Raw genomic sequence first — 21876 nt, forward strand, 5'->3', positions numbered from 1 at the left:
GGTATGTTTAGAGGGGTGTCGGCGTGCTGGTAAAACGACAAATAGTGTGAGTAGAATAATTTTCACTCCAAACGCCCCATTATTGATGTGGAGCTGAAAGACTACTGCCTGTAGGTGCTTCTTTGAGGCGCCGGTGTCTTCTTTCGAAGATCCATGTTTATGTTGCGCGAGTAAGTTTCGTGCCTCTAAGATATATGAAAACGTAACATCAATATTTACGTTGCGTTCAACACAGCATTTGCTTAAAATGTCTCAGGCAGATTCAATAAGAGCAGGTTGGGGAGAATAACACGTAGGACAGAATTGCGAGCAATCCATTGAACAGATAGATTAAGTATATTCCAGTGGGATTGCAAGAGATATCACTCTACTTAGTGAATTAGCGCGCCTCTGATGATTGCAATTTAGAGATGAATTTTTAGAGATTTCATCTAGTTTACGAACAGCTGAGAGCTGTGTGAAACAGGTGCTGGAACCAAAATTCCGCGTGCTTGCTGCGTGAAGTTGCTTGGTATGCCAAACCAATACAGTTCTCTGCAGTGTGAACCGGTACATGAATATTTACAGAATTTAGTATATGTGGGGACTGTTAAGAAGACCTCTAAATAACCAGGATTGGATTAGTATTTATTCCATGACCTGACAACGACAAACTATTCTGAGGAGAACGATTCTTGTGCCGACGATTTTGCGCGAAATGCTTGATCAAGTTATGAGCCATTCACTTTCGCTGTCACTGGCGAGGTGCATTTTATAGAATAGCCCGAATTATTGCGAACATTTTCAAGGGATTACAGGGTCTACGCGATGATGACTTACCGAGAGCCAACTTTTAAGCCTTCTGTAGCCTTAACAGTCTCCTTGATAAATTCCTTCCAATCATCTGAGGTCTCCATTCAGGCACCGCCATTTTGTATTCCGCTTCAATTTACCTCCGCAAGTTCCACAAATCTGCTGTAGTTGCCCGAACGCCCTGTACGGCAGTTGCGCATTCAATCTGGCTGGCTCACGGTCTACACTCACATGGTCCTCCAAATGAAGATGGGTTATCCGTGAACCCTCATTTATCTTAATCCATCTGTGTCAATCACCCCGCCTAACCCAGCTACAGTTGCCACGGAAACGCATAACGTTACTCCGATTGAAGCATCTTTGATGACTGCTACGGAGCTGTCCATAAACTGCAGTATGCTAATGCTTTGATGACATGGAACTGCCGTACCTGGTGCGATGGTACTCCCTCAACTACTTTCTTCAGAATCCCGAAGGCAGTCTCTCGCTCACTAAAGCCTGTAATTGTAACTACGAGGAAGTTTTTTCAACTGACCCCAGCCGCTTCTGTAATGAGTTCATTCTAGCCCGATAAATCTATCCTTCGGATTTGACCAACCTGGATTTCTGCTGCGATTTCGGTTTGCCTCTTCCTCAAGTTTAATTCCATAAATGGTGTTTGTTTGACCCTATGCATTAGCACTATTTCCCCATCGGCTTTTTCCTTTGCACTGGATTCCCTGAAACAGTGACATCAGTAGGTCTGCTTATTTTCAGGTTAAACCATAATTTTGATACCAAATGTTCCATTTGCTTCTAATTCGAATTACTCCATCTCAGTTTTTGATTGTTGTGACTCCGGCCATTTGCCCAACCGCCCAAGGTCACTTATGTCCAGCAATGGTTCTCACTTTTGACTCATGTCAACCGGCTTCATCGTGGAACTATTTGGATCTCGTGCCCATTGTGCCAGTTCATTTCGGTTCCAGCAAGTGCGATCACTTTTCATGAAATAAGCATGCCTCGTTGGTTGCACCCTCCTCCCAGTTGTGCTATTGTCTGCAATGTTTAGGCTGTAACGATCCGATCATTCTTCAGTCGGCACGTTCCCCATAATTTGGGAAATAAACCACCACTGGGAAATAATTAAACTTAGAAAATAAACCATTGTTATTATTAATGATTACCTCCTGTGACGCTGCCCCATCTCTCCAAAACCCTTTGTACTCACGATCCCGGCTGGTCATGCTTTTATTCTGAATGTAACATTATGGCCATCCCTAACGGCATGCCACGCACGAGTAAGGAATGAACATTACTATCTTTCTCCTACCATACAAAATTCCCAGAGCGACCATCTTGTAGTTAAGTATTTTGCGACGTGTCCTACACCTATGCACCATGTGGTTTACTTGAGTCTTGGCGGCATTGTTATTCGATTTTGTGGCGAAAATTATAGTTGATTTCGTTGGAAGTCATTTACTTGTCCGAGCCTTTAGAATAATTGGCTAAAAAAGTAGCATTTCCGGTCTGCCTGAAAGTTTGAAGTTCGCCCGTTGCTCAAACGCAGAAGTAGCTGACACCACCGCTGGTGAATGTTCTCATCGTAAGTCAAATTTGATTATCACAGTGCAGATCGTCGAAGGAAAGAATGACAAAGCCTTTTGTGAGACCTTACTAACACAGTGCACTTGGCGGCCAATATGCCGTATTTTCTTGGCCATCTGCTGAGAAGTAGCTCCAGGAACGCAGGGCGGCAGGGGCTGCTATCTGTACAGCGCTAGGCCACGCTTTTAGTCCGTAACTGGGTCGGCCAAGGGCGGTTGTCCAGAGTCATCCAATTCATTTTTGCGTTTACCTTGCGTTTTCGTAGAACTCAACATAAAAGGTGGTTGCTCAATTCATTTTCAGAAACCTGGACCCCAGTTACAAATCTGAGCGGAGTCCGTCATTGTTGCATTACAGTTTCGCCTCTTCTATGGTGATTTTATTCCACAGTAAACTTGCACTCTCATCACAGAGTCTCTAAATATGAGACCGGTGGGTCTTTCTGCTCCAATACTTCCGTTTTGTCCGCATTTTTATCCACTTCTAGTCTTAGACCAGTCCTCATCGATACTTCACCAACATTGGTCAAGTGGTTCATACTTCATCGATGTGCAGTATTTTTCTCATTGTTTGGAGGATATTTGTTTAGACGTGTATATTTTTGTACAAACACCTGACACAGCACACTTGTAACAGGCCATACTATGGCCCATGTCAGGTTACTTTGTAGCTCAAAACCCCGTGGCAGAGCGAACTTCCATCTGTTTTTTGCGCATAGGACGTCAATGGGCTCAGCTATTCATCGCACTTGGAAAATGTATACGAGGCGCGTGCACGGTGTTTCCTTGTGTGTTCATTCACAAGCCAAACAGAACTCGGGCGCGCGTCAGCAGAAGAATCTGCATATCCCTAATAAGTAAAAATTGAGCCCGAAGTATTTAACAAACCAAACTCAGCGCTCAATTCCAATGTTAAATATAAAGTAACGAACCAGGGCAAGGTTGCCGAAGAAAAAATGTGTGGAACTTTAACAGAAAAATAGAGCCATTCTTGGGGAATGAAAGCAGGAAGGACGCCATTAGCACTGCTTTGGGGCAGAGAGCCCTATTAGGACTGCCACGGCTTGGAACCAAACCCCTTGTGCTGGATACATCATACAAAACGTGTTCGCAGATTGGACAGTGGCCTGCTCCATACTATGGGCTAGTTCATGACGAATAACGGCTGGCTTTTTTAAGAGATGACGACGTCTTATAATATGAAAATAATAAGCGTTATTCCACAGCATTGGGTGGCGTAACATCATAGGTGATTTTAATGTTGCGCTTCAGTCTTGTTAGGTTGAGTGAACCGCCCATGACTCTGGGAACTGATTTCTAAGTGTAGGTTTTCTTTTAACGTTTATCAGTCCCGTTATTGCGTCAAACACTTCAATCTAGAGATAAAAATTGGTTCACTGACTACCTAAAGTTTATTGAAAATATTTTCAGGTTAATCATTGTTGCCTAATTTTTAATACTATGGAAATGCCCAGCGCTCACCTGGTGATCCCTTTTCACCACTGAAGTTTCTAACGAGGACATGCGGGCCTCTGTGTCCGGTATAGCGGAATGGGTATGTAAAACGCATCTTTCGAGGACCCTGGTAATTCTGGGTGAACGTGGCGAATTGGGTGGCTGAAGAAGTCGGGCTTACGGTACACAAAATGCCAGCCTCGCACTTAGGTATATTTTCAAGTGGCTCTAAACCCCTCAGGAAATATGACACTCAGATCACCTTTTTCCGTGCTCCTTATCGAACCAGTTCCGTCCAAGTAAACATTTTCTTGTAAACTTCTTGACGTAATTAATGGTTGGAACTTATCTACGTTCAGAGAAAGCTTAGTTTATAGTAACCATCAGGTCAAATACTAGGGGTCGCCACTGTCCCCCGGAAGCACGTATCGTCAAACATGTGTTTCAGTCAGTCAAGCAATACAGTCACATGAGTTTTATTTCCTAACGGAGGGTAGTGTGCCAAATACGTTGTTTTACTGCTTTGCGAATAGGAAATGGAGTACAAGGGGAGAAGAAAAAGAAACACGTGGGAAGTCAATGTGTCGGATCATTTTTTGCAAGCAATAAAAATTATAAATTATGGAGACCAAGCGGTGATAATCCGCAAACAGGGACCTGCTGTATCCGAACCGAGACTGAAGACACTCTCTGATAATGACGACCTGAAAAAATTAAATCAGTGGCAGAGAATATAGGAATCTTGAGCTGGTGCTGTTGAAGAAAAAAGTACAAAGTCGGATGAAAGAGCGATTTCACCTGAAATAGTGGTTTGTAGTGAAAGCTGATGAACTCTCCGGGTTCGTCGTTGTAGAGGAATCAAGTGCCCAACCTTGTTGAATGTGTGAAGTGCTTTGAAACATATAGCCGGATGGAATTTATGAGGGAACTTATTGAAAATGTAGACAGAGCAACCTCTTAGTGCTGCAGAACTCCCAGGACCTCAAACCAGAAACATAAACTTGGCTGATCAGAATATGGTTGTGTTGGTGGCGTTTCGTTTAAGATCAGCAGTTTACCTTTGTAGCAATAAATACATTATATCCGAAGTTTTCCCGGACATTTCCAAAGACAGGTTGAGAGTTTTGCAGACCTAAAACAATAGCTTAATGCGGACAACGCTGACATACGCACAGTTTTCTTGGAGTTGAGGCCAGGCTTGGAGCTACCAGCGAGTAGCGGGGCCCTCACTCCGTTGGAAGCCGGGGCAAGGTTGCGAAAGAGGGGGGAACGCAAAATTTTCTTGGATTTGAGGCCAGGCTTGGAGCTACCAGCGGGTAGCGGGGCCCTCACTCCGCTGCAAGCCGGGGCAAGGTTGCGAAAGAGGGGGGCACCATCCATGAAGGGCACACGAAACCACTGCGCACGGTTTGCACCTTTAGTACAGACTATCAAATCAGCTAGGCGGCGAACTACCCATGATTCATAACCGTGAATTGCATATCAAATAAAACCCGGAGAATTGAGACAGTTTAATCTAAGGGAGCAGGAAATTCCAATAAAACAAAAGTGCGCTCTGAAATAGGAAGTTCATGGGATAGCCAGTAAATCGCTGGTCGCTTTTGGGGCAGTGGGATCATACAGGAGGTATACGGACCCACTAGTTACACCACGTAGTTTGGGTAGACAGGAAGTAGTGGCACTTGATGTCCACAAGGATTTGGTGATAGTACGCGCCGGTTCTGAAATGAGCAGATATAGAATCGGGTATTATCGGAAGCACACGCCACACACACGGTACTCACAATCTAACAGGTTGAGTGAAACAAGCTAGGAGACCAAACGGAGGCAACAACGTTCATGCATTGAAGCCACAGTGGCGGGCACACGCCAAGTTGCTAAAGTAGCTCAAGATCGTTTACTGGAGCGTACAAGCGGACTACTGCTTTCAGTCTTGGGCTCGTGGTGACTCACCCTGAATACCTATACAAGAAGAGAAACGTGTATACCGATTAGATCATACGATAAATGCGTGTTAACAGGTAGAGTAAATTTCAGTTGCGTTACAAACACGACCAGCCAATTAGCGCTACGGTGATAACTGTACGTACGACTAAAGGAGATGTGGAACCAAACGATAACTCTCTCAACTACACGCCGCCAGACTTGCTGATTCTCCGTGTACCTGCGATCTCGTGTGATTATTCGATGTGCTATGTTTCTAGGAAAAGAAAATTCACGACTGCTCTATAAGTATCTTTAGTAAGATCTTGGCAAAACATAATCTCGGGCGTAAAACAGAGCCAAAAGTCCAGTCCGTAAATGGAAGGCCTCACAATGACCGAACGAAAAAGTTAATCGCATGTGTGTCACGGATGGTAGAGATAAAGCCTAATGTGGGGTTGAGTGGTGCCAGCTCGTTGGTGGATTTGGTGGGTGATGGGCCTTAGTTGAATTTGCGGGACGAGCTCAAGTTACAGGGTGGTTCGCATGGTGTTGCGCATGACACCGAAAATTGGGGCTCAACGGCCAGCGCTGCATGCTCTTGACAGTAATGCGATACGTCTGTAAACACCGGGTTGGATCGTGTGCCATTGTCCTGAATAAGATGCACACCGGTCCCGTGACGGTTAATGGGCATAAAATGCTGTGGAACAGACGTCACTTGATTGGTTCCTTCGACTGTGGTGTGCACCGCGGACTGGCGAAATTTCACCTGTTTGGTCTGTTAAGTACCTTTATTCCAGTTATCTCTTTCTGCTTGGTTCACTTTGCTCCCAAAGTATATTGCTATTGAGCCTTTCTCCTCGTTGTTGGCAGGACGACCCATATTTTTATTATTTATATTCGCTTGCCACTTCGCTTTTCTATGGCGCTTGAATGGTTCATGTAGAGCTGTTTCTATGCTTGGTTGAGTTTCCATTTTTCACCCTGACCAAGCGATTCACCCCCTGCTTTGGCGGTTTCCAATGGCCATTCTTTTATTTAGTCTTGGCCTATTAGTAACCTCTATTGGATTCGCTTACAACACTTAGATGCTTTTTGTGTGGTTCTTTGCGGTGGTACTTTTGCTGCTCAACGCTCAGAATTTACAGAGTGGTCGTTTGGAGGAGACTCAGCGAATGCCTTTGTTATGCATGGTGAGAAGGGACCAGAAAACATTATGAGGATAGATGCCAAAAAGGATTTGGGCATCTGGGTCTCCTCAAAATTATCTTTCTCACTGCATCATGAGAAATCGGCCCAAAAGCCATTCGCCATTTTACGGATGATCCGAAGCACCTTCTCCCGTATTACTCGCATGGACTTCCAAACACTCTATGGAGGCAACGTCCGAAACTATCCTGGAATACGCCAACCAAGTTGTCTACTCAGGACGCACGAAGGACGTCACCCTCATTGAGTGTGTCCAGCGAGCCGCCACGAGAATGATTGCCGGCCTCGAATCCATGGGCTACGAAACGCGTCTCGCGATGATTGATCTCTTTCCCCTGGAATAATGTCGCCTCCGAGGAGACCTAATTCTTACTTATGCCCTGTTTGAACAAAGCTTGGCAAACAGATTTTTTCACCGTCGACCCAGCAAACTCCCGGCGGGTACATAGTTTGAAAATTTTCAACTTCAGAGCACACACTCATTAAACGAAATATTTACTCATCTCGGGTAGTAGGTGCGTGGAATGACCTTCCTCCGAAGGTCGTTCACGCTCCTCCTAGAACCCAGTTTAAAGCACTATTAGACATTTATTTATGCGAATCCACGCACTGGCAAGCATACTGCCCCGCGCTGAGAACATAAAGCGCAGTGCTGCACCCTTTTTTTCACTTGTGCCTTTCAGGCCACTGACCGACAAGAACAAGAGCGACCCGGGACACTTGGGCAAAAGCCTCGATCCTGCGTATCAATCCGTGAATCCGTGAATCCGTGACTGCTCTATTTATTCTCTTGTATCTTTCAAGTGGACTCTAGACAATGAACGACGAGAACAAACGTTACATGGAAAGCCTCAGCAGGATCCTCAGTCCGGTTACATATACGACGAAGGACTTCTGGCGCTCACCAGAATCAGCCATCGAAGCCTAATCTTCTTATGCCTTTTGGGCCTCACGGGCCAGGTGTCCAGTAGTGACGTTACGATGTCGAACTGAGCCCACAAGGGCCCTACGACCAATCACCTATGAGCAAGTTCACTGGCCGCTGCAGCGCAAGTCGTTTACCAGCCCTGACAACTTCCAGTTGTTGTTTTTATCGGACGCCGTTCTTCATCTCAGTTTTTTCCTAGTTTTTTTTTTTAAAAAAAACACTTTGCCTCAGTATGAGCGCTCAAATAGGATAGTCGTGCTGATCCTGCTCACATTCTTTATTTGGCCGACATGTTTAAAACTGGCCGGCGCAACGAGAGTCACGCTTGTCACTGTATGGAGCGATGTCGGCTTATCGAAGCCATATACTAGATAATGATGCATGGTCCTGTTACTAGGGTCACCCCTGATACCTGGTGATCCCGCCCATAGGTCTCCCGGTTCACCTCCCTCAACCTCCAAACCCAGCAAGCAAGTGTTGGCTAGTCAAATTCACTTTCTCCAAAGAAGCGCTCTCGCTTCCCGTCATTCATTTGTCAACAGGTTTTGACAATCGGCTAAAGATTGCCTCAAATTTCTGACTGCACAGCCTCGTTATTGCTTCTGCTCTCACGAATCCAGTGCATGGGCAATTCGTCTCCAAATTTCTCTGAGCTAGAAATACCTCGGAGAATATGGCCTGAATATGTTGACCAGATAACCCGTGGTTGTAACCCCAACCTGTTTTTCAATTGCTCCAGTCCAAAATTTGGTAGACTGTTGGTATATCGTGTCCCCGAGCTGAATGTCAGATTACCCGAAAACAGTTTTTCACGGTTATTAGTAAATAATTAACTTACCGTCAGATAACCAGGTTAGAAAGCACTAGGTAATGACGCCGTTCTATTCCCTCTATTACTAAAACATCACTGATAACACTAACGATAACCTTCAGCGAGAGTTCTTTTAGTGTACCTAGAAGTTTGAAAATGCAACAAATTTCCCGACAAACTGAAAATAATCTTAAATGGTTCAACCTGGAAGAAGGAACCGGAAAAAATTACGTCTGGTGGGGTCCCCACGAACAGCAACCGTTAAACAAAAGACCGACGGCGATCCGATTAATTCCCATGTGGGTCACATTGAGGTCATTTGCACGAGCAGACTGCTGACGCGCTGGCATCATATCTATATCTTACAACGTACGCATTGTGTTCGCGGAGTAAACAAATGCGAACTGAATCGGATGCTGAATGATCTTAAAAATGGGGTGGGTAATCAATGAAAGTCAATCCGGCCTACTGAAGTTCACAAGAAAGCGGTTCAGCCACTATGGACTGTGTCATGAGNGTTTCGTCTGATGAGACGGGTAAGCAGAGTACTGAGAACTAGTTTTGTGCTGAGTTTTGAGACTCAAAGAGCACAGTTTCGGAGATAAAACGGGCGATACAACACGCTCAGGTCCATTAAAAAGGCTCTTGGGTTCTGGCGAGAGTACACTCCATTTGTTTTCACAGGGATATAGGCTTCGCAAAGGTCATGTCTCCCCGGTCAAACCTAACGCCTGAGGATCTTGAGGAACAGTTTGATGCAGTAGTACTAAGGAAGCTAACGGATTGACGCAGTGGTGCCCAGTCAACCAGGTAACTGACTTTGAGGAATTTGGATATCGCGGATACAGAGGTAACCCGTAGATACATACAAGATTTCACACCTCGATCGTCACGACAGCGGCAACATGTGGTACATCAATTGTTTCAAGCGAACACTGCTCACACCACGCAATTCGGAAGCCACCAATTGTAGACTACGTTAAACCATGTGACAGTCATCCACCGGCAGAAAGTTCTGATACAATATTGTCGTTCATTCTGGGGTACACCTCCGGGCTATTTGTTTTCCTTCGGGAAAGCGCCAGTTGATACAAGGCCACACAATTTATCACCTGCAAAGCATCTGTGTAGTTAAACAGTATCGAATTAAGTTGACTGAAAAGCTCCCATCATCACCGCCATGGACAGCATGAAATCGGCCTTCAACACTGATGCGTCGCTTCCGTACAACCTTGATTTATTTAAATGTCTTATTGTGAAGAAGAGTAAAGGTGAACATGCATTCATAGACCTCCGAGGCCGTGTAGGGTTCACATTCACCGCCCAAAGTTCTGCATCAACTGTGGGTTCAAGATGTGTGGTACCTGGTGGCTACGTAGCTTTTTAAAGTACTCGGCCCACCATTCGAGGCGCTTTTTATTCAAGCTGATCACTCCATTCTGATCCTTGATGGTTTTGTCCAACATCTGGATTTGCCAGTCTTCCAGTTTTCAGGTAATTTTTCCGCACCTTAAGTGGTCCTGGAAAACAAATGGAGAAGTGACTCCGGATGAGTTTGTGGTTAGTTATTAATCCGTGCTATCGGCAACTGATGGCAATGTGGTCGATTTGCATTCGGGGCCGGCACTCCATTGGAGGACACCATGTGGCCAGACGACTCCGGCTATTTTGTAAGTTAGTATTACATAAAAACAGCCTGCGTTCAGCACGCAACTGAAGGAACAGATCACCACTGTCCGTACGTACCGAGTCCAATCCATGTCGACCACCATCTTTTAGCTCGCCGCAACACGGCATTCAGGACGTCCTCAAACTTGTCTTTGATGGTGTCAGCGCTGCAGTCAGTCAGGGCGCAATCAGACACGATAGACAGACATTGATCAACTTCCCCCGCTTGAGGCTCCTTCACAGACATTGCCAGACGAACCGCGCGGAGGCGAATATCAACGGGTATCTAGTCAAGCAAGGATCCTTCTTCCCGTTGAGTTAGGGCGATATCAACTCATGCAAATCCTACCACAGCAGCCTCTGGATCGCAAGTTTCGCAGCCGGAAGCGATGGGGCAGTTAACTTAACCACTTTGCTTGCATCTCGAATTCTTGTTTCTGATAAACAGCACGAATCAATGCCAGTGTGAGAGCAAGAGCAGCAGAGTGCAGACATTAAAGTTGGCCAGACAGACTAGGAGTAAGGGCTTAAAGATAGATTTGGGGATGCCTAAGGATGTCGGCTACGGATGACGGGCACATGTTGCTTGCAAAAACGTTGCAGGACAAACGGAATCATCAGTCCCAACTGCTGAGCCTACAAGGATAGATTATTAGTGGGATTGGGAGATGAGGAAACGGCATGTGAAAGAGAAAAAAGGGAGGCGTCAGCAGTAGAATGTCTTCGTTTACCGGACATGCTGTATACAGCGAGTAAGGCGACCTAGTTGATGGTACCACGCGATGGCCGATTTGGCGTGTGCAGTTCATGGTTGTAGATAGGCTGGGATACTGCCAGGGCGCCCACACCTAAACAGGAGGACGATTAGGGTCCTAAAGCCTTTGGTTCAAAAGCCTGACTTCAGGGCAGCGTTGTTTGGCTGGAAGAGCAGGTACATTACTTTTTTACGGGATATGTCACACAGTTCCAACTCCCAACCCGGAGGACCGTCGACCAACCTGGTATGAGATGCTCTGCGAGTGTCGCGTGGACACCCCTCAGTGTAGCTCAATGGTTCGTCGGGGTACACGAACCATCATACTACGGTAGGGTCCAGTCTCTTCGTGACTGGAGAGGCTTCTAGAACTTGACGGTACGATGGTTGGGATGGCGGTCAGAGGATGATGAAAAAAGCACGTTGACAGCTTTTATAACCACCTGGCCGACATCTTTGGCATACCCTATTGGGCACTGGATCCCGTCACAATCAGCAACTCTGATCGACGTCAGGAAAGTCACAACAGCAACAAACATCCAAATCCATCAAACGGCGAGTAATGAAGAATGAAGGTCTCAGGAAATCCGGTTGGATCACAAAGTCTAGGGGAATGAAGAATGTTCTCGTTAGGTGGGAAATGGCAGCCTTCCACAGCTTAATTATTCACCTGGTCCGAGATGGACGGATGCTAGTAAAACGACCGGTGAAAGGAATGAGGCCTCACAAAAACATCCTCTATGAAGATTGACAGAACACCGAAAAATAACTCGGCTGATCTTCGTTGCCTCAACCTCCGGAAGAATAAGATGAACCCGAATGGAAATTCGACGGTCCGCTATCGGCAAGAAAACGTTCAGCGTGAAATTTCATCGCTTCAGTGCAAAAAGTGCCTGTTTCACGCCTCTTGAACCTTCCAATCTTCAAAGGTGGTGAATTCCTTGTGGTCTACTTGGCGGCTTTGTACAAAAATATCTGGAACGAAATCAGAACATAGAGTGAATGGGATGTCGTGGTGGTTATCTGTTTATTCAAAAGGATACAAGATCATTGTATGACAACCACGGGAACACCAGACTAGCTGCCTCCCTGGCATTATCATACGAACGTTGACCCATCGTCGGGAGAGTCAGACTAGCGGGACTCAAGCTGGATTTCGTTCAAACCGAAGTTGCCTCCATTACATCTTTACTCTTGAACTATCCCACTCCTTCCGACGACCATCAATGATAGTCGTTTTCGTATTCGCAGCTGCTTTTGACCTCATTCGTCGTCAGATACCGTGGTGTGCTACTTGAGTCTTCCTTAGCGGCTTCTAACACCTTCGGGTATCGAAATACTCTCGAGGCGTTCGCCCACAGACAATGAGTTCGGCGAACATATGGCTCCCCGTGGATCAGACTCTTTTTAATTATATAATTAATTCTACTGCACAGTTCGGTATGCGCTTCGCACCTGTAAAGTGTAAATTGCTACCACAAGATTGGGTGGTATCAAAGCAAAATCCCACTCTTGCAGGTGAACCGATCGGTAAGTTTTTATTCATGAGACTTCCCGGATTGGAGAAGGTAGGGAAGCTGTTGTCAACCTTCGAAATTTGTGGCACGAGAAGTCGAAATCTTTCGGTGCCTAGCTGCTATGCCACCCAGAGGAAGTACGACGGATGGGTTAGCCAAGCTTAGGCAGGAGAAGTCGAGATGCAGAGGTCGGTTACGAGTCGCGGACGTTTTGGTCAGTAAGTTCGCGTTCTAACCAATGAGCAATCTCGCACACGTGGCAACATGACCACCACGGATATACTGTGCAGTGCTGCGGTCCGATCTATCCTATTCTGCGGATTGGAGACGTGACCGCTGCGTCGGAAGCTTTCCATGTGCAGACTTCGGTGCCTCCGAATCACTACGTGGTTCTGTTGGGAACATTGGATCAGTAATGCTGAATTACGGCAAAAGGTTTTCGGGAAAGTTCATTCTTTCTCAATACATCGTTTGGTTGTACTCCGCAAGTCACGCCGGTCTTCTATTTCACATATGAAACATTCGTTTGTTTAGCAGAGTCCTTTGCGTCCAACATCGTATCGGATGGAGCAGTCATTCCACAACGCCAACGAGTCATGAAAGTCCTAACCAGTCAACTCAGTCGCTTTTCCGTATCGGGCAAGCATTTGACGTCAACGAATCCTGACCCTCATTCCTTTATCCTCATCCTACTCTGTGAAACGATATGTAGCAGTTGAACTCACTGCAACTCTGCACGGTTTGTGAGCTGGAAAACTGAGGAGACCCGTGCGCCTCCACAACCATTGTCTTTATATGGAGTAAAATTTCGTAAGCGTTAGCTTTGATCATCATCATTACCAACAGTTGTGAAAACCACGTACTTGCCGTACAGCTGCTATAGCTGCCACATTTCCTTTTGCCGATGATATTGGGAGGTAGGATAGATAGCTGCGCATTGGAGGCGGTAAGTGATGTAACTGATGCGTAAATACAGGGTTATTAGTGGGCTTTTCACTGGGAACAACGGAGGGAGGAGGTATGCGTTGAAGGTGGCAGCTTGGATGCATGAGCACCATTGAGGGCCAGACTCGGCTGTCTGACAATTCCTGTAGCCATTGATGTGTCCCATCTCTGGATCACCATCCATGGAGACGGCAATGACCGGTGCATCTGAGTATGCTGGTATTGCTTTTCATACTTCGTTGCCAAGTCACTGTTTGATCTGCCTTGGCTCGTTTCCACTCTTCACGTAGTTGTCCGAGAAGAATCCTTCGAGGAAGTCGGTTGAGTAGCACGGAGGACGTGGTCAAGCCAACGCAATTTATGGAGTGTGACGAGTTTATAAATTGTGACCGAGTTATTTCTTCCGAAAACTATCCGACGTACTTCAGCATTATTGGTCCGGTGTTCCCACGAGACTCGGACAATGCTCCGAAGACACCGATAGTCAAACACCTGAAATCTCTTAACGTCGTCGGTGCGCAGTAGCCAGGTTTGTGACCCTTTTGCCAATATCCGGTGCACGGCAGCATTGTAAACTCGACCCTTAACATGTAGGCTGATGTCATCCCTACGCCACAGGTGGTGCAGGTTCACGAAGGATTCTCCGGCCTTTCCAATCCCGATCAAAATATCCTCCTTTTCCAGACCACCGGTACTGATATAGCTGCCCAGGTAGACAAACTCGTCTAATACCTCAATAGGGGTGTCCGCAAGCAAGAGGTTAGGGTTCGAGCCCACCCAGCCTTTCAGTAACACCTTGCAGGCGTGAGGAGTATCCCAAACTGATAGGCAAAATTATCATCATCGTCATTATAAGCTGTGAGAACCTTGTACTTGTCGTACAATGGTGGTAGCTACCACAGTTTCGTTCACCGGTGATTTGGGGAGATGGGGTAGATAGCTGCAAATTGGATGCGGGAGCCCATAAATTGATGCGTAGATACGGCGCTGTCAGTGGACTGGAGATTGGGAAGGGAGCTATACATTGAAGGCAATAGCTCGATGCACGAGCGCCATTAAGAGAGCGATTGGGCCATGTCTGACAGTGTCTTCAACCATTGATGTGATCTGTGTCGGGGTCCCCATCCAGGAAGGCGGCAATGAGCAGCACAACTGATTTTGCTGGTAATGGTTTTTATACTTCGCTGCCAAGTCATTGTTCGACCGCTTCTGGTTCGTTCTACTCTTCACTTGGTTGCGCGAAAGGAACCCTTCGAGGAATTCGGTCGGCTGGCATACGCAGCACGTGGTCAAGCCAGCGCACCCTATGCAATGTGATCAATTCATCTATCGAGGGTGATTTATTTCTTCCGAATACCGTTCGACACAATTCAGAATTGCGGATCTGGTGTTCCCACCAGATTCGGACAATGCTCCGAAGACATCGATGACTGCCGGCGCGTGGCATCCAGGTTTCTGATCCGTATAGTAGTATGGAGCACACCGCAGCGTTGTGAAATCGACCCGAGAGAAAATCATTTGGATTTTTGAATTTTATCCACATTACAATGGCGTCAGACCCAAGGGCGATGTTGTCTGCTTACTCGATATTTGTGAGCGAATGCCCTGGTTGTATTTTAGCACCACAAGCACTAAAGTCTGGAAGTGAGTGCTTCATACTCATATCATTGACAAAGTTGAGAAGGAATGGTGAAAAGGGACAGCCTTGCGTGACACCACTTGATTTAGTCAACTCAGGCGAAACCTTCCCGTAGACCGTCCGCGGGAGTAGGCGTGCAGCCGCTTAAGGAGCACCACATACCGGCCTAGTCTCTGGTGGTCGACTGGGTCTAAATAATCATTGAGGTGGGGGAAAGTGACCATCTTTTGACGTCTGGAAGTGTGGTGTCGTTTGAGAAGCTGTTTGAGTAAGGATCTGACGGACCTGTCTCTACCAGGGAAAGCACAAGTCTCCTCTTTCTGTTAGCGTAATGGTATATACTGCTTAATTTTTTGGATCCGTGTCTAGAGTTGATCTTCACGATGAATTTTCTGTATTTTACAGCGAAAGGAATTCAGGGGACAGAGTAGCAGTTATATGGGGTAATACTTATTCGATGATTTTTTATGAGAGCGTTAATCTCGGTGGCTTGGAAGGCGTTTGCATCGCACTTTTGCTCTAAGCGCAACCCGTTATTTAATGATTACCGCGACTTAGGGTGCCAGCGCAACTCACAAATCGGTCAGCTGTTCACTATAGATTTTAACCGATCTATGCTCACGGAATACAATTCAACCGACAGAAATTTTCGGGTTAGGCTTATCTGTTCGATTTCATGGACCTACGGGTTTTCGCGACCAACCATTCAACCGTATTCCGTTTTCGTCAGCTTTTTTTCCTCTGCGTTTCAGATCGTCGTGAATGAATCTTTTAAATCACTCATGTGTCACTGTTAGCACTTTATCGTGTCACATACGCTACCAATTGAATGTTTAATGCACGCAATTTCACTGGATGCTCGAGACTCTTCAAATAGTTTTGAAAACCATTTGGAACAATGTGAGGAAATTCTATTGAACAATGAACCGTCGGAGCGCGTCCTGGAAACGGTAACCTACCACACCAAAGCAATTGTGTCTTTGGTTACTCAGGAGTTGCCCCCTCCTTGTGAGTCCTTATTTTATCGTGTGTTCTGACTATTTATGACCTACACTTTCGAGTTGCCGCTTTTGGATATGTAAATATGGTCGGTGCAGTGCTTTGAACATAGTTTCGATTGTTCTGTTTAAGGATTTTTCCTTTTTATTTTACTTTCGAAGCTATCGCACCTGGCCTTGGTGCTACCGAACTGCATCACAAACGTGTTGGTCAATATCTGTCAGCTATTGTCGAGAATCGTCTATTTGATAAACTCCTGATCTGGGTCGAAGGAAAGCCATGCCCTGGAACCGAAAAAGCAGTCCGTATACGAGACATACAGCGCACGCATTTGTTAACTCTTTTTGAGGATTTGATGACACAGTCGCTTCAACATGTCCTCTACGAGTCCTCTATACTTCGTCCACTGCTGCAGTTCATCTTCAAGTTGTCCTCGCAATTAAAACCGGCTTACGAACAATCGTACGGTCGAACTTTGTACGAGCTCTGTGTCCTACTGTGTAGGGATTCCTCTCTCCTTACTGTTTGTCGAAAGGTGAGCAGTGAAACCACATAGGAATAGAGGTCTATCTATATTTTCCTTTGCAAATTTCGTCTTCAGTCTGTCTTGTTATTTACTTCGGAACGTTTCATATTTCCTGGTTTATCTACAGCTTTCCGATGAACTGTTCGAGCAACCACACCTCGTGTTCACCCTGCTTGTTCCTCTTATCCATCGCGCTGACTCAGTGGGGGATCACGCAAAGGATGCATTTTTGCTTGCGCTTTCACTGTCGAAAATCGATGAATCACTAAGCAGTTACTTGGCCTTTGAATCCGACTTTTGCCCTGTAAGTTTCAGAGAGTTAAGTTTTGTATGTTGTCGGTTTCACATGTTACGCTTGACTCAGCGTATTCCGTTACTGAACCTCAGGAACTAAGACCATTTGTATCCGTATTCTCTGCAAGCCTCAAAAAGCACCCCAAATGAGTGGAAACTCTAGAGCAATGCTCTGTTACTTCGAGAAACAGACTTTTATTTCGCTGAACTCTCAATGATTCGAAAATTTCCACTTCTTCGTTTAGTGTATATTTATTAACCCTGACTCTTCGTCCATATGGGACTATTGACGAGTGAAACTTTGTAGGGGCAATTATTACTGCAGTTAAACACTAAAAACGTGCTCCCAGTATATAACGTTCCAGCTTCGAAAATATCTTCAGATCTATGCCAAATTGTGCTGGTGAGTTCAGCTTGAACGGGTATGTGTTTGGAAAACCTTTTAGTTTGTCTGCTCGTCCTGACTCAATTGCAATCGAACCCACTCCAGTCATTTGTTACTGGGGCTACGACTGACACAGGCTGCGAACGATCATTCCTTAGGTTAATACTGATTTGTCATTTTGGGTTTTAATCCGTGGTCGGAAAAATCTGATGCTACTCGGAGACTCTTGGTTCTGTTAGTTCATCACATTGTTTTGATTGCATACAATCCGTGTAGAGTGCGGTTCCGTGTCCATTGCGACAGATGAGTTTGCGATTAGGATCCATCGCGTATCCTCGCTTTTTTCCCGCTCTGTCGGTTGACTGGGATACTAAAGTGTTTTGGGTAATTTTGTTTAGCTGTCGGACATGTTCCATGACCTTTAATTCCTTTTTGAACAGAGATCAGGGCACATGTCCATAAACCCCGGTACTTCAGACGAGCTTGACCACAGTTGTGTCTATCTGGGACACAGAGTTACTAAACCTGGCTTTCGAGGCAATCTCTGTGAACTGTAATGTTTTCAGTCCGAAATTTTGTTCTGTATAAGTTGTTTTCATATCGTACGAACGTACTCAAGGATTATTATCTGTTGACCATTGGTTCACCATAACTTTGGTTCTTACTCTTACTCTCCTTTGTCACTTTCCTTCTAGGTTTTGGCTGCTGGTTTGGGCGCTCTCTATTCCAGTCTTCCAAAGAAGCTGATACCTCGGCACTCCTTTAGATCCCATGATGCAGAATCTCCCGGTGGACCAGTTGTCTTGTCGACTTCAGCTTTCCTTAACCCCCACACATCTACACCGTGTATTGTCGAACTTCCCGTCGGTGGGGCCGCCTGGCATCAGTTATCCGATATCGAATGCAACCAATCAACTGACTTACGTCGATTTCTTCACACTTTAGATTTTTGTAACTTGGTTATGAAAGTGAGTTGGGTCCACTCTTGTCATCCTGGTTATTTCGAGTTTTCGGTGGCAGAAAATCGTATTCTCACCATGCATCTCGTTCCAAATGATCGGATCCATAGTATTTCTGATTGGTTTAACAACACAAACATCTTTTCTCTCCTTCATTTCTACCTCGAAGGCTTCAGAACTACAAAACACCATGCAAAAGAAACATCTCAGGTGAGATGTGAACTGGCGTCTCGCTGGTTGACTGGAGCCAGATGTTCCTCTTCCTCCTATCGTGGGCATCATTCGACAGACATGTCACGCAAAATTCTATATCATGGTTGCTTGCATCTCAACCAGAAATGTTGCAAACCATCGTTCTCAATACTTAGCGATCCACTCCGTATCTGCTTATCGTCTGTGAAGCCAAATGGCACGTGGTGCATAACTGAATTCGAATGACCACATGCCATCACTTTTTGGGAGAGGTGCTGGAGACTTCGTGACAGATTGTGCTCACACTTTGGCTACATCACATGTGGAAACCTGTCGCTTGCTGGCCTTAGCATTACGCTAGCACCACTCACGGTCTACTTCATTGCTCATGCTCATGCGTGATTATGATCCGCAAAACGAGCGGCTTCCATTTATTGATCCGCACCATCGGTAACTGTTGGCGATGTAATTAGTTTGGGTTCTTAGCTAGCCCGCTGTTGAAAGACACCATGTGGCCAAACGGCTTCGGTTATTTCGGTATTTAGTACTGCATAGAAATAAACTGCGGTCAGCACATGGCGGAAGCAATCGTTCGCCATTGTCGGCACGTACCGAGTCCAGTCCATGTCGACCGCTTGATTGAGTCTCAGATACACTAAGCCAACCCACTTATGCATCCAGATCTGCAGCAAGCATAACGATATCTGAGCACTCAAGAGGTTATAAAACGCTCCTTTGATGGTATCAGGGCTACAGTTGGTTGTTGCGTATGCATACACGACGAACAGACAGCGATCCAACTCTCGCTTGTACGAATCCTTCACGGACGAACCTTAGCCAGACGAACCGCACAGAGGCGACTATCAACGGCAAGGATCCTTCCACCCGGTGACTTAGGACGATACTGACCCTTGCACGTCATACAGCAGCTTCCTTTGAATTACCAGAGGTGTGCAGCCGGAAGCGAGCGCAGAGTAATGAGGCGGTTAGCTCAACCAATGTATTTGTGTTTTGAATTCTTGTTTCTGATACACAGCACACATCAATGTCAAGCGAGTCATAATTGCCGAAAGATCGGATTAAAATCACCAATCCGCCAATCTTCTTTCCGCGTTGTACCAATTAAGAGCAAACGTAAGTTGCTAATCGAGTCACAGTAGAACACAATGTGTTATCTACTAATGCTGTATAATGTAGTTAACTTTCTGCCGTAAAAACTAGGTCATTAAGGAGTATATGCGGGGATGAATCAGTCACATTCCAAAGTTTTTGTCGATCTTGCCGACTGTGATCTACTTCAGTCGTAGAGGTCATAGAGGTGACGAAAACATTCCACAGCATGCGTGAGTTTTGTTTAAGCCCCATTCCCTTTTCCGATATGTTTTGGTGAAAAAAGCTAAATCAAACGAAAGTTTTGTTGTTGGGAAATTTTTGTCTGGTGAGGTAACATTATAGTTCTGTTAACATATTGTTCCTCAGTTCCTCCAGTAGTCCCATCATATGTGACCGTAGTCCGACCATCTATCCAATCTGTCCTATCATTGTTTGAACTGGAGGATTTGGCGTCGATTTATGCTGCTGCAAAACCACTGATGCGTTCCCGTTGACTACTTCCTAGCAGCTTTTCCGATATTGTGCAACAGTCGTGCATATTGCAACTCACTGATCGCCTTTGAACGACCTTCTAGCACTAACTTCTCCGTGGGCGACAGCAGTGCACTGGACTTTTGGTTTCAGTGCAGTGCCTTGTCTTAATTACCTATGCCCTGGTTTTCTGGACGAATTCGGGGTTATTCACTCAATATTTTTAAGGTGACGCTCATATGCATCAGTTTTAAGCGGATTTATTGGAAATTATGGTCATGTGCCGATGAAGCCGTCAGTAATATACGCGCATGAATAATCTTCTCGAGGATTTAACCTGTAAATCAAGCTAAGTTGCCCCACTTTCGAGAGACACGCGTTCAGGTGCAACATGCCACTCGAAGAACAGACGAGGGCTGATATACTGCCAGATTACTCAAGCCTAGACAGGAGCCGTCGAGATGCCGAAGTTGCCTCTGAACAACGAACCTTGTGTTCGATAAGTTCACATCCTAACCAATAAGCTATCTTGTGCTCAGGTTTCGTTAGTCAGCGCTCATTTAGGTTGCAGATCAGTCCATCATCCAGAAACGAATATGCATTTGAGTCATTTTTAAAGGCCTGAATGGCGCTTCTGTTTGAGAGCCGTTTACTCCCCCTGAGCGGATAAGTTATTCAGTTGTTGTGCTCTCCAGCCTTGTATTCGTATCCGTATCTGTATTTCAGACCATCTCTGATGGCCGTTTCATTCAGCCGCCGGTCGATCTGGCATTGACTTATAACATAGTGCTGACTTCTTTTCCATAGCATGCCTTTGTATTTGTACAGACTGTGCGGTTTTCCATCCAGAGGTAGTTGTTGATCATATCCTGGGGCGAGATGGACCAAGTGGTTAGTGCGCGAATTTACTGACACGAAGGTCCGTGTTTCGAACCTGACCTCTGTCTCTCGACTTCCCCTGTCTAGGCTTGGGCAACCTAGCAGTATCCCAGCCCTCGTGCTTCCTTCGGGTGGCAAGGCAGCTATGCACCTGGTGAAACACTGATAACTATGCTCTGTACTGGTTGGTTTTCTACTATTTACTGGTTGGTTATCTACTATTGTTCTCCATCGTAGATATCTCATCCCAGTGTTCGTGAGCAGTTGTTGCATTTCATCAATTCCGGATTCTTGATTCCCGTTCTGGGCTCCGCTTTGCATCAGGTGAGTAGCAAGAGCTTTCTATTTTTCTGACTTTTGTTGTAAGTAGCGAGTGAAACTGGTTGGTGCTAGATGACATACCATTTTTAGTTTTGCTTTGTTTTTGGGTTCATCGGGTAGGCCTAGTCCTATTTGAGTCCTATTGGGAACTGAGAAGTTTAATTTTACATGGATTAAGGATAAATGGACATAGGGCTGTGCTCTTGCTAGCCACCTCATACGTATGCCATATCGAAAATAAGGTTGCCGGGATTAGTTCCTCCTTGCAGGTTAGACGAACTTCACATTTCGTAGGTGTCTATAGGATGAACACAATCAGCTGTTATTGTACCAACTGTATTCTACTGACGTTTTCAGTGTTTGTGGTGGTTGGAGACAAGCTGTTATTTTCACTAGACCACACGATCATGCAGTGGACCGTTGCTAACGTAGGTGGGCTCTCTAAACTTGAATCTGAAGCCTAGAAGCTAGAACGTAGTCTTCAAATCTAGTGCCGCAAACAAGGTG

The 21876-nt window shown here is 45.7% G+C and overlaps 1 protein-coding gene across 1 annotated transcript in view; it reads left to right on the plus strand.

Annotated features, from left to right (window-relative positions):
• Nucleotides 1-9887: 9887 nt before the first annotated feature.
• Nucleotides 9888-21876, plus strand: part of T265_09156 (hypothetical protein) — a gene marked incomplete at both ends in the record, with an annotated part of 44029 nt that continues 32040 nt past the window's right edge. The window contains 13 exons of the mRNA XM_009175162.1: nucleotides 9888-9972; nucleotides 10549-10692; nucleotides 11340-11460; nucleotides 12211-12401; nucleotides 12763-12860; nucleotides 13741-13877; nucleotides 14721-14926; nucleotides 15149-15318; nucleotides 16028-16238; nucleotides 16391-16764; nucleotides 16883-17059; nucleotides 18130-18402; nucleotides 21286-21372. Coding sequence (XP_009173426.1) covers nucleotides 9888-9972; nucleotides 10549-10692; nucleotides 11340-11460; nucleotides 12211-12401; nucleotides 12763-12860; nucleotides 13741-13877; nucleotides 14721-14926; nucleotides 15149-15318; nucleotides 16028-16238; nucleotides 16391-16764; nucleotides 16883-17059; nucleotides 18130-18402; nucleotides 21286-21372 — 2274 coding nt within the window. The remainder of the gene's footprint in view (nucleotides 9973-10548; nucleotides 10693-11339; nucleotides 11461-12210; nucleotides 12402-12762; nucleotides 12861-13740; nucleotides 13878-14720; nucleotides 14927-15148; nucleotides 15319-16027; nucleotides 16239-16390; nucleotides 16765-16882; nucleotides 17060-18129; nucleotides 18403-21285; nucleotides 21373-21876) is intronic.

The sequence above is a fragment of the Opisthorchis viverrini genome, assembly GCF_000715545.1.
Source record: "Opisthorchis viverrini unplaced genomic scaffold opera_v5_262, whole genome shotgun sequence".
Classification (NCBI taxonomy): Eukaryota; Metazoa; Platyhelminthes; class Trematoda; order Opisthorchiida; family Opisthorchiidae; genus Opisthorchis; species Opisthorchis viverrini.